General features: G+C 40.5%; 1 protein-coding gene across 1 annotated transcript in view; it reads left to right on the top strand.

The window, feature by feature from the left end:
* The first annotated feature begins 10,125 nt into the window (after positions 1-10,125).
* Positions 10,126-13,598, top strand: part of CXHXorf66 (chromosome X CXorf66 homolog) — a 12,123-nt gene continuing 8,650 nt past the window's right edge. Inside the window, exon 1 of the mRNA XM_038315887.1 lies at positions 10,126-10,228. Within this exon, the coding sequence (XP_038171815.1) occupies positions 10,126-10,228 (103 nt within the window). The remainder of the gene's footprint in view (positions 10,229-13,598) is intronic.

Raw genomic sequence — 13,598 nt, 5'->3', positions numbered from 1 at the left:
CATTAGCCAAGTATTTTAACCATGTTCATACTACCAGGCATGAATTCCTCCTATAGAACAGACCTGAAAACAGATTAAGAGAGCTGTAGGTTACTTCAATAACTATTATTGCACCAGTAGGCACATCATGCCTAGAAGGTCAGTATTGTAGCATGCAGGGTCAAGCACTGAATACAACTACTGATGCCCCCCCCCCCAACAGCCTGCCTGCAAAGCATATTCATACACAATAAAAGATAGTCATCAGGGAGTTTCCTGCTCAATTTAAGAAATTTCTTTTTTTATTGAGCTCTACATTTTTCTCTGCTCCCCTCCTTGCCTCTCCCCTCCCCTTCAACCCTCTAAGATTTATTTTTTTGTGTGTGTTTTTCAACCAAAATGTGTAGTGTCTTCAGCAGTGGGGTCTTACCATCTAGTTATGATGGACAATCAAAAGCAATACCAAAAACCTGTATTGTATTGGGATGCCTCTAGGGCCTCTCTGGCCAATAACTTACAGGAGAATCCCTGTGAGTTCAAAGCCAGCCTGGTCTACATATCTAATTCTAGTCCAGCCAAAGCTGGCCGAGAAGTCGTAAATCCCTTTAATCTGCATTTATCATGGAAAGTTTTTATTTCTCCTTCAATATTTTTCCTTTTATTGAAAACAGATATTTTTCTTACATAATATATCCTAGTTATGGTTTTCCTTCCTTGTACTTCTCCCAGTTTCTCCCCACCTCCTCACCCATCTGAATCCACCTCCTTTCTGTTTCACATTAGAAAACAAACTGGCATCTAAGGGAAAATAAAAAATTAAACAAACTAGCATGTTGGAATAGGACAAAACAAACAAACAGAAGGAAAAGTGTAGCAGGATTCTAATTCTACTTAACAATAAAAACTTGGAGTCAGGTATCAGGGAGTGATATCAGAGAAGTAGTGTGACCAATCATTAGAGTTCTCACCTGTACCAATGCTCAGACCGAATGTGTAATCCTGTCTTCAGACTGACTGCGGCTCAGACTGCTTGCTCAGAGAGCTCCTCAGACTGCTGCCTCAGACTGCAGGGGCAATCATCAGACTTCAATGAGCTCCTGTCTCATCCGGCCTTATAGTCAGTCCTCTTTCCACCCAGCCATATCAGTCCTGTCTCCACCTCCCCCACCGTTGGGACTAAAGCCGTGAGATCCCAAGTGCTAGGATCACCTTTGCATGAGTTCTGTTATTCTTTTGGTGAGATTCAATCTCGTGTAGCCCAGGGTGGCCTTGGACTCACAAAGATCCGTGGGCTTCTGTCTCCCAAATCCTGGGATTAAAGGTGTGTGCCACCACTGCCTGGCCTCTAGTGGTTTAGCTCTGCACTCTGATCTTCAGGCAAGCTTTATTTGTTAAAACACAAATATCACTACAGAAAAGAATCCAGGAAAAGGCACAAAAAAACAGATACAACTTTTACTGAGTGATGAGCTCATCTACCTTGCCTTTTATCTCTTCAATCCTCCACATCAAAGCAGGACAACCAAGTGTGGAGAACCACACCAGAAATCATCTTAGGAGAGGAACAGCAAGAGGTATACTGATTTTGGACAGTGTCTGTTCTCATGAACCATAGCAGACTTGTAAAGACAAGGGATATAACTCGAAACTCCCATTACCAGTTCCACATGTTTTCTACATGATCCTTTTTGTGGAGATAATTTGCATTGCTTTTAAAAATCTGGTTCATCAAGCCAGGTGGTGGTGGTGCACGCCTTTAATCCCAGCACTCGGGAGGCAGAGGCAGGCGGATCTCTGAGTTCGAGGCCAGCCTGGTCTACAAGAGCTAGTTCCAGGACAGGCTCTAGAAACTACAGGGAAACCCTGTCTCAAAAAAGCCAAAAAATAAAATAAAATAAAATCTGGTTCACCAAGGTTTTAATTTCCAGCATATTTTTCAATTTGAATTTTCTTCATGAATTCTTTGTTAAATTATAGTCTAATATTTTGCATTTATACCCCCATTCTATTCACCTCTTTGTCTTTGTATATATCTTCCAGAATTGTTTGAATATAGGTGTTGTGGGAGACCACTTCTTTGTTCCTGGCTGCTCAGACCCAAAATAACCACACAGGAACTATATTATTTGCAATACTGTTTGGCCAATAGCTTAAGCATATTTCTGGCTAACTCATGCATCTTAATTTAACCCATTTCTATTAAACGGTGTATTGCCAGGTGGCTGTAGCTTACTGGGTAAAGTTCTGGTGTCTGTCTCTGGCTGGGCTACATGGCTTCTCTCTGACTCTGCCTTCTTTCTCCCAGCATTTAGTTTAGTTTTTCCATGCCTACCTAAGGTCTGCCTTGCGTAGGCCTAAGACTTTCTTTATTAGCCAATGGTATTCACAGCATACAGTGGGGAATTCCACATCATATAGGTATAATTGTTCTCTTGAATTTGTTGTCTAGAAAAATCTTCTGGGTAATTCTTTTTTTGGCTTTTCAAGACAGGGTTTCTCTGTAGCTTTGGTGCCTCTCCTGGAACTAACTATGTAGACCAGGCTGGCCTCAAGCTCATAGAGATCCTCCTGCCTCTGCCTTCTGAGTTCTGGGATTAAAGGTGTATGCCAGCACCACCTGGCTAAGTAATCGTTATTGGGATTAAAGAAACGAGACTCCACACCTGGATTTAAATCACTTTTCTTAAGTGTAGTTATATACAATGTTCATGAGAGATTCCATTGTAAGATGGTTGAGACATTACTTTCCTCTGTGGAACTGGTAATGGGAGTTTCGAGTTATATCCCTTGTCTTTACAAGTCTGCTATGGTTCATGAGAACAGACACTATCCAAAATCAGTATACCTCTTGCTGTTCCTCTCCTACGCTGATTTCTGGTGTGGTTCTCCACACTTGGTTGTCCTGCTTTGACGTGGAGGATTGAAGAGAATGGCTCTCTTACATTCAAATACTTGGTCACCAGTTGGTGGAACTGTTTGGAAAAATTTAGAAGATATGGCCTGATGGAGGATGTACATCACAGGGATGGTCTTTAAGGCTTCAAATGCCTCCTGCCATCCCCAGTGAACTCTCTGCTTTCTGTTTGTGGATCAGAATATAAGCTCTCTGATTCTGCTCCAATGCTCTACCTGCCTGCTGCCATGCTCCCAACCATTACAGTAATAGACTCCTTTGCTCTGGAAATGTAAATGCCAACTAAACCTTTCCTTCTATATGTTACCTTGGCCCATGGTGTCTTATCACTGCAATAGAAAAGCAATAACGTACTTAATAAGTTCTCCTCTATTGGTGATTGGGGATGTCTTGGTATGATGGGTGTGTAATAGGGAGGCCTAATGTGTTGGAGGGTCAGGGCCTACCTGGGAGCCCTGGGAAGCAAGAACCCAGAGGAGTTAGCAGTGTGTAAGGTAGGAAGAAGTGGGCCTAACCTACGGTATGAAAGATCCCAGAGGAGTCTAGTAGCCTGGCAGCACACAGAAGCAAAATCCCAGAGAAGCTGAGAGGCCTACAGGGTGAGACAGAGGAATGCCCACTCAGCATTTCAGGGAAATGAAATCATAGAAGAAAAACAAACAAACAAAAAACAAGATGGCAGCGAGCCGCGCGGTGGCTCACCGTGTAGGGCGCCTGCGATCGTGCGTGTGTCCGCGAGTTCGAATCCCGTGTGTCGTGTGCTGCTTGTGCGAACCTTGCACGTGTGTCCACGCCGTCTTGTGGAAAAAAAAAACAGATGGCATATGGTGTGGAAAGCAAAGGAGCCTAGGTAGCCTGCTGGGTAGGGAAGGGAGGTCTCAGAGGATTCCAGCTACCTGTGAGGTGGGGTGACCTATTTGACAGCATAGAGTAGGGAAGAGCCAGGCAGGAAGTGGAAAGAAGCTCACACTCTTTCTTTTAACCATGTATATTTTTATTTGAGTCTTCCAATTTGCTACAGTGCTTTTGCAAGTGTGTTTGCCTCCTTCACTAAGATATCCTTCTCTTTCATTTTCTCATAGTCTTATTTGTTTCCCATGATTCAGCCTCCAATGTCACTGGCCCTAGACTTCCTTAATGAAATCAAATCTGTTATTCTCAGCTCCCCTAGCACACAAGTAATTTTCTTTAATATTCCCCCCCCACACACACACAATTCTCTCTACCACGGAAGCCTCCACAACACAGAAGAAGCCCCACTTGGGAATTGAATACTGCCAATTCATGGTGAAACAACACAAAATTTCAAGAGCAAATCCATTTGTTGGAATGCAGTCTGTTTTCCCCTTGCCACCTATCTGTGATTCATATACACCTCTCTAAGAGAAATGTTTTCCATAGAGACCCCCCTTGTCTGTATGCTGAAACAAAAACCAGAGCAGGCAAAAATAGGCTAAACAAAGAGACCAGGACATGTGCTTAAGCGGGGCATCTCCTGGTGTGTCTGTTTTAGGAGCCTAGGCTCGGAGCCCTGAGATGAGTCAGCTCTTTGAATAGTATATGCTGGTCCATTAGTCATATACTGACAGAATGTGGTTGTCAGGGAAAACTCCTCAGCAAATTGAATGCTCTCTTATACAGTGGTTCTGATTAACGTCTATTTCCCAAGTATGATTAATTATGGTGATTAATTTATTAACTTAATGAACCTATCACCTACCATAGAAATAGCTTTGTCATTAAATAAAATAATTTTCCCATTATGTGGAGAAAGGCACAATTGCCAACTGTTAGCACATCTGATAGTTTCTTTTGTCTCTCCCTTCCCTGCAGCATCTGAGCAGCCTTCCTCACTGTCCTCAGATCTTTGCCCTACCTCCTTTAAAAAGAGTTCATACTTTTCCATCGCACGATTCCACTGTGTGTGTATATGACATTTTCTTTAGCCATTTTTCTGTTGTTGGATCCCAAGGTTGGTTCCATTACACAGCTATTGTGGAAAAAGTGTTGCAATCAACACTGTTGTGAAGCTATCTCTGCAATACGGTGATCTTGGGATCCTTCAAGTAAATACCTAGCAGTGGTATAGCTAGGGGGTGGGAGGGTTATATCTCCTAAGTACATTGTATGCTTACATGATAATGAACTTTCTTGAGCTTACTGTCTTAGGTCGTATGAAAGAGCAAGCCCAAAAGTCATGGGGAACAAACAAGTAAGCAGCCTTCCTCCATGGTCTTTGCTTCAGTTCCTGCCTCTAGGTTCACACCTTGAGTTCCTGCCTTAGCTTTGTTGGAGTACACCTTGTAAATTCAAACAAACCCTTTCCTTCCCCAAATTTCTTTTGACCAATATTTTATTACAGCAATAGAGAAGCAAAGTAGAAAAACAATCTTTATAACTGAGTACTTAACATCTGTTATTTAGGAAGCCCCTACTGTGCTTTCCCTTTGGCATGGCATTTCAAACCAACTAAGACAGCCCCTGTCCAAACTAGCAATTTGATCTTGCCACTGTTTACAGTCAAACTGGAAAGGGATTATATATACCAGCTGTGGTGTTTTAAATGGGAAATGTCTCTCAAAGGCTAAGGTAGTCACGCATTTGGTCCCCAGTAGATGGTGCTTTTTGGAGGATATGGAACCCATAAGAGGTGGAGTTTTTCTAGAGGAAGTATATCAGTAGAGGTGGGTTTTGAGAGTTAATATTCAAGTCCTACTTCCAGTTTGTTCTCTTTGCTTCATGTTTGCAGTTGAAGATGTGGTCTCTTGGATTCCTGCTCCAGCTGCCTACTTACATGCACTATAGCCTCTCCTTCTGAAATCATAAGGGAAAATTCATCTCTAAGTTGCTTTTGGTATTTTATCACACCAATAACAAATAAACAAGCCAATACCTCTTTCTCAACTCTTGATTACTCTGCAACCCATTGAGACCTGATTTCTGCCTCCACTGTTCCACTGAGTATCTCTGGCACTCCATTTGCTTTGCTGGATCAGCCTCTTTTACCCAAATTCTAAACAAAGGAATGCTAAACAAAGGAATCCCTCATAATTTGATTTCGGCATTCTCCTTTACCTTCTCTCCCTGGGTTCTTCATATCCACTTCTACTAGCTAGACTTAGCATCTAGATTAGGTTTGTGACACAGAACCAAGGATAGAATTTGGATGTAAACAAAAGTAGATAAAAACACAAATTTTGATTAGGCAGCGGTGGTGCTTGCCTCTAATCCCAGCACTCAAGAGGCAGAGGCAGGTGGAACTCTTATTTCAAGGCCAGCCTGGTCTACAGGGCAAGTTCCAGGATGGCCATGGCAACACAGAGAAACCCCTGTCTCAAAAAAAACACAAAACAAACAAACAGAACCCATAATTTTGTGAGTGTTTTTGTATGTGTATAGGTACATGCTTGTGGATACACATTACAAGCATGTATGTGAAGGCCAGAGGGAAAACTTGATTTTCTTCAAGTACTATCCAGCTGGTTTATTGAAGCAGGGTCTCTCATTGGCCTGGAGCTCACCAATTAGGCTAGGCTGGCTAGACAGTGGACCTCCGAGATCTACTTGTCTCTACCTCTTCAACACTGGGATTATAAATCCACCATTCTCAGGTTTTGTTTACAGGGTGCTAGGGATCTAAGATAGGTCTTCATGCTTATGCTGCAAGCCACTTATTGTGACTTCTCTCCTCAGGCTGAAAAGGTTAACTTTTTATATTTAGTAATCTCTAATGAACATTTAATATTTCTTCTAATTATTAATATAGATAACAAGCCAATATGCATGATTTTATCATTGATAGAAATCACAAATATTTCCATAAAACATGGTTGTTACTGTTATATCAGAATATTATTGATACTTAGCATTATTTAAGCTTACTGGCATTATTAGATTCACCATCCAATCATTTAACAGATTAACAATTACATGTGTTCTTACATAATAATATCTTTATTTAATAATTGTATCTCAGTGTAACTTCTTTTCTTTGTAATTGGATTCATTTCCCTTGATCCATTTAGAAATATTATGCTGAGAAAAGGTCATGGGCTTCCCAGGCTTACAATAGCATAAAGACTGTTAGAAAGTCCTTTTCCAGATGTTGATGACTTAAGTGGCTTATAGACATCTGTATTTGGATACCTCATGGGACTCTGAAACAAAACTCCAGATTGATCTTAGCACTTCTTCCAATCTTATTTTCCTAAAATCTCATTCTCCTGTGTCCCCTATTTCATGAGAGGGATAAATAATCATCTAATTACCAACATCCAAATCCTGAGCTCTTCTGACTGCTCCTTTACATCACTCCTTCAGTAATTCAGAGAGAAAACATGAGGCTTCAACTTTTTTTTTTTTTTTTTTGGTTTTTCGAGACAGGGTTTCTCTGTGGCTTTGGAACCTGTCCTGGAACTAGCTCTTATAAACTAGGCTGGCCTCAGACTCACAGAGATCTGCCTGCCTCTGCCTCCAAAGTACTCGAATTAAAGATGTGTGCCACCACTGCTCGGCTTCAGCATTTCTTAAACTTGCCCATTTTTCTTCATTGTCAACACCTCAATTTTTGTAACCATGTTCTCTTTTCTTCCTAAATAATCTCCCCACAGAGTGAGTTCCTTCCTAGACCATTTTCCCCACTACTATTAGAATGATAATTTTCCCCATGAATATAGTAACTTTACATTATTATCCTGGTATACCTTACTTGGTATAAGTTCCTTGAGTATGAGGACTTGTGTTTTGGTAATTTGTGCATCTATAGCATTAATCTTGGTGTCAGGTATACAAAAATACTCTATAAATGGTGCTCATGTGAGCTCAAGTTCTCTAGAAAAGCTAAATCTATATTAAAAATCCCGTAGATTGTTTGACCTTGGTTAAATAGAGTCTTATGACCGTATATACATAGAATGTTATGTGAAGAGCCAAATTTAGTCATCTTTAACCTGTTTTTAATATTTTCATTAATTACATTCATTTTTTGACATTTTCATACATGATCAAAATGTATTCTGATTACTCTTATCCCCTATGCTGGCTAGTTATTTGTTTGTATTTTTGTTAACTTGACACAAGCTAGAGTCATCTGAAAGGAGGGAGCCTCAATTAAGAAAATGCCTCTATAAAATCAGGCTATATGGAGTTTTCTTAATTAGTGATTATGGGAGAGGGCCAAGTCCATTGTGGGTGGCGTCACCCCTGAGCAGGTGGTCCCTGGATTCTCTAAAGAAGCAAAACGAGCAAGACATAGAGAGCAAGCAAGTAAGCAACACCACCTCCATGGCTGCTTCAGTTCCTGCCTTCAGGTTTTTGGTTTTACTTGTTTTGTTTTGTTTTGTTTTGTTTTGTTTTATTGCAGAGACTCACTTTGGAACAGTCTTTATACACTGCAATTATGTGTTGCTCTCATTATTTCATTACTAATAAAAAGGTGACTGACCAATAGCTGGACAGGAAGAGATTGGGCAAGACAAGCTGACACAGAGGGAATGCTGGGAGGAAGAAGGTGGAGTGAGGAATTGCTAGACAGACAGGAAGTAAGCAAGGCATGCTGGAGAGGTAAAACCTTGAGCCTTGGGACAGCACATAGATTAATAGAAATGGGTTAACTTAAGTTGTATGAGCTAGTTAGTAACAAACTGGAGCTATTTTCTGAGCATTTATAATTAATATTAAGACTCTGACTGGTTATTCAAGATTCACTGCTAGCACAGGAAAACTCTGCCTACAGAGACTCTCAAGGTTCATCCTTCATGACTTTATTTATTGATTTAAGACTCATCTCAGCAATAACCTTGTGGATCTGATTCTTTCTTGGGAGGCACTTTAACATATTTATTATTTAAAGTTCTATTTATACTTCTACCTAAACCTACAGTTACTTGTGTGTTGAATTCTTGTCTCCTAAGTTTAGCACATTTCTTTATAGTTTTTTCATGTAATAGAATTTTAGATTTTGTACATGTCTAGTGAAAACAATCTCTGGGTGTATTTTTCTCTGACAAAATAACCAATAGTTAACTAAGTATTAGTTTGTGAACATTTTTAAAAATTTATTAGCTAGCCGGGCGGTGGTGGCACACGCCTTTAATCCCAGCACTCGGGAGGCAGAGGCAGGTGGATCTCTGAGTTCGAGGCCAGCCTGGTCTACAAGAGCTAGTTCCAGGACAGGCTCTAGAAACTACAGGAAAACCCTGTCTCGAAAAACCAAAAAAAAAAATTATTAGCTAACTTGATTTCCACTTTGGGTGGCACTGACACAGAAAGTGTCTGGCATTGACCCATTAGTAAAGAAAGAGAGTTCCTATATTAGTTAAAGAAATAAGCTAATCATAATTGCAAGGGAAATACCGTTTCAAATAAATTAGTTTTCATTTTTAACAATATTTATTTTGCTCCAAGACTGCTAATTGCATTCAGGATAGTTACAAACCTTGCAACATAAAACATGCAAATTTAAAGTATAATTTCCCCTTGCAATGTGAGAGAATATTCTAACATAGTAAAGAAATTGAGAAATGTAAAAATCATAAATTCTTGGTTGCACTAAGATTCAGTAAGTAACAATAAGTCCCTAAGCAAAGGCAGAAGGAATTCTAGCTTGGAACAAAGCCAGTTCTTGAGACATTTAACATGTTATATCAAAGAAACATTGCTTTGCTGTTGCTGTTGTTTTCAAATATACATAAGCACATGGGATCATTCTTTTGACACTACTGTGAAATTAGACCTCTACCTAGTACTTCAAGTGCTTTATCCTGCCTTCAGGTTCTTGCCATAAATTTCTTCCCTGACTTTCCCTCATGATAGACTGTGATATGGAACTGTAAGTTTCAATAAACCCTTTCTTTCATAAGCTACTTTTGGACATGGTATTTTAATATAGCAAAAGAGACCCTAACTAAGAAACCCCTTCTCTTATCTCTCTCCCCGAGACTTAAATGGATGTGTTGTTGTTGGAGAATGTTAGGAGTTGTTTGTGACAGGGCCTTACTGTGTAGTTCAGTTTGGCCTCAAATGTATGAGCTTCCTGCCTTGCCTTCCAAATGCTGTGATTATAGTAATGTACCACCAAGCCTGACTCTTTAGTCCTTTTTCTGCTTTTCCACAGTGAGATTATGCTGTCAGTGTTTGATGCAAAACTGACGGTGATGTCACAAACCTCAAGACCAGCCTGAGGAGATACAGTGATAACCTAAGCCAAAGAAGCATTTGGCCACACTCTGGCCATGAAGGTTCATATTTATTTCTTATTCTTGTCCATTTGGACAATCAGTTGTTTAAATATAAACCACATCAATGAATCATCTACTGCCAGAACCACAGGTACGTGCCTAAGCTTAATGTTCAAAATGTATTATCATATTATTAATGTATTATGTTATTAAGAATGCTGGATTAAGAAGTATGCTCTTATAATGGTGTTACTGTTAAGAGGGCTTTAAGAATTTGCATTAAAATAGTTGGTATTTTAAGTTCTATGTGGAAAATCGAAATCTAAAGAATATAGTTACAGTCCCCTCTTATTTCCCTTTAACATCCTGTCTGCCAACCAAACTAGACAGCCTTATGGGAATAAATCTACCATACGACCTAAGAAGCAGGGGCTTGTTTTGATTTGGGTTTAGTTGTTGGAGTTAGGTTCTTTCTGTGTTGTCCAGGCTCCTTTCAAGTACCTGAGCTGAATGACCCTTCATTCTTAGCCTCTGAAGTGGCTGTTACTAATATACCATTGATTATGAGCATGGTCTGTTGTTATCATGTCCTATTTCCTGCCACATACATAGTAACACTCAACTGTGCTCACCTATGCACAGCATATGCTCAAATCTTAGTTACTGCAATAACCACCCATGATTCAGAGGTAATGCAGATAATGATACAAATTAGCCACAGATACTACTCACATTTGACATTTATAGCCATGATGTGGGCTGTCCTTCTGTATATGTGTTGCTTTTATTGAATAATGAATAAAGCTGTTTGGGCCAAATGCTTAGCAGCATAAAGCCAGGTGGGACATCAGAACAGAGATAGAGAGAGTAGGCAGAGTTAGGGAGTCACTATGTAGCTGCCGAAGGAGACAGATACCAGATCCTTACTGGTAAACCACAGCCTTGTGCAAATACATAGATAAAGAAAAATGAGTTAATTCAAGATTCAAGAGCTAGCAAGGAATATGACTAAGCTATTAACCAAATAGTATAGTTTCTGTGTGATTATTTGAGTCTGAGCAGTCAGGAAATGAAAAAGCAGTCTCCGACTACAAAGCCAGGATATGCTCAAGGAAAGAAAATTACACTGGAAGGCTAAGTGGGTAAGGCAATTGCTGCACAAGTGTGATGACAAATTCAGAGCCCCAGAACACACATAAAACTGAGCACAATGACAAGTTATCTATAATCCCAGTGTTCCTACAGTGGGATATGAGATAGACAGGAGAATCTTCACAAACTCACGAATCAGCTAACCTGGTTTTCAATGCAGCAATAAACAACCAAAGAGACCAGTAACACGAATTCTAATCAGTATTAATAATAAAACTTGGAATCAGCTATTGTTGGACCCTGGAGTCCAATTACCTAGGAGGAATCGCCCCAAGAAAACACTCTCACACCTCAGTTGATGCAAAAGCATGAGTATTTTAATTAATTCTGTAGTGATAGGGTCTATCAGCATTTGAGAAGCCAGAAAGACCCTGAATAGCAGGTACAGGCTACTTTTAAAGCAAAAAGCCACAGAAACAAGGGGGTTTGTGGGGTTGTTCTTCAACTATTGGGATTGGCTTATTCAAAGGACTATTAGCAATAATTGGTCTGAGCCAGGACTGGAGGGAGGTTGCCAGATCAGGTGAGGTAAGAGGAAACATTTGGGGGTTTATCAAAGTAGACCCCTTCCCAGGGACTGAGTCAAAACATCAGGAACTGAGTCAACATCTTAAGGGTTATCTTGCCCCAATTTTAACAACTGAGTTTTATCTGGGGAACATTCACAAAGACTCAGGGAGATGGAAAGTTTCCAACATTTCAGTACGTGTGTGGGTAATTGTCAGATTTCTGGTTCCCAGGGAGGGGGGAGCACTAAGGCTGAGAGGCCTCAGAGTTGTCTTAAAGTTTTACATTCCCTCCTCTTATTTGGCTGAAAATCTCAACCCTGAGATTTAGAGGGTACTAGGTACCAGTTTCCTGTCATCCTGGGACTAGGGAGAGTTAGGTTACACAGGTGTTGATATTGAGGGGTTGGAGTCCCCAAACATAGGCCTTTTTCTGACACTTTTGTCAAGGTTAACTTTTTCTGTTGCCCCCAACTACAGGACGTATGAGAGGTGATATTCTTGAAACTGCCAGATAAGACTATTTCCTCATAACAGGGGGTGAACGGTGAAGGATCAGAGAAGCAGGGCAGGGCCACTAGAGAGTTCTTACCTCTACCAATGTTCAGACAAAAAGGGCAATCCTGTCCACAGACTGCCTCCTCAGATTGAATCCTTAGACTGACTGTCTAGACTGCAAGCTCAGAATGATTGCTGCCTCAGACTGCTGCCTCAGACTGCTGCCTCAGACTGTTCCTCAGACTGATTGTTTCGGACTGCTCCTCAGACTGCACTGAGCTCTTATATCCTTCTGCCTTATATTCCTTTCTACACCCAACCATATAACTCCTTTTGTGTGTAGTGATATTTTGTTTATAATCTAACAAATAAAGCTTGCCTGAACATCAGAGTTAGAGCTAAGCCACAAGGGGCCGGACAGTGGTGGGACACACCTTTAATCTCAGAACACTGGATCTCTGTTAGTTCAAGGCCACCCTGGGTAACACAAAATTGATCCAGTTTAAAAGAGAAACAGAGCTCACACAAAGGTGATCCCAGCACTTGGGACCACACGCCTTTAATCCCAGCACTAGAGAGGTGGAGACAGGAGTGATATGAATGGGCAGAGAGAGGAAGATAAGGTGGGAGGAAACAGGAGGTCAGTGCAGTCTGAGGAGCAGCCGGAGGCAGAAGTCTGAGCAGCAATCTGAGGATGTAGTCTGAAGACCTTTTGGTCTTAGCATTGGTAAAGGTAAGAACTCTAGTGGCTGGCCACTCCGCTTCTCTAATCCTTCAGCTTTCACCCCCTGATAGCTGACTCCTGAGTTTTTATTATTAAGACCAATTAGAATTCATGCTACAGAGACCCTGTCTCAAACAAGGTAGAAGACAGGGAATTACACCCAAGGTATCCTCTGACCTCTACATATACATTGAAACATGCACTTGTCCACACACAGACAAATCCACATGTACACACACACAGACACACACACACACACACACACACACACACGTATATATGGATAGATAGATAGTAGATAGATAGATAGATAGATAGATAGATAGATAGATAGATAGATAGATGATAGATAGATAGATAGATGATAGATAGATAGGTTGATAGATAGATGATAGATAGATAGATGATAGATAGATAGAGAGACAGACAGACAGACAGACAGACAGACAGACAGATAGATAGACAGATGATAGATAGACAGATAGATAGATAGATAGATGATAGATAGATAGATAGATAGATAGATAGATGATAGATAGATAGACAGACAGACAGACGGACAGACAGACAGACAGATAGATAGACAGATCATAGATAGATAGATGATAGATAGATAGATAGATAGATAGATAGATAGATAGATAGAC

This window comes from Arvicola amphibius, chromosome X, assembly GCF_903992535.2.
Source record: "Arvicola amphibius chromosome X, mArvAmp1.2, whole genome shotgun sequence".
In the NCBI taxonomy this organism is placed as follows: Eukaryota; Metazoa; Chordata; class Mammalia; order Rodentia; family Cricetidae; genus Arvicola; species Arvicola amphibius.
Note: the sequence above shows the minus strand (reverse complement) of the source record. Positions and strands in the feature narration are given on the sequence as shown.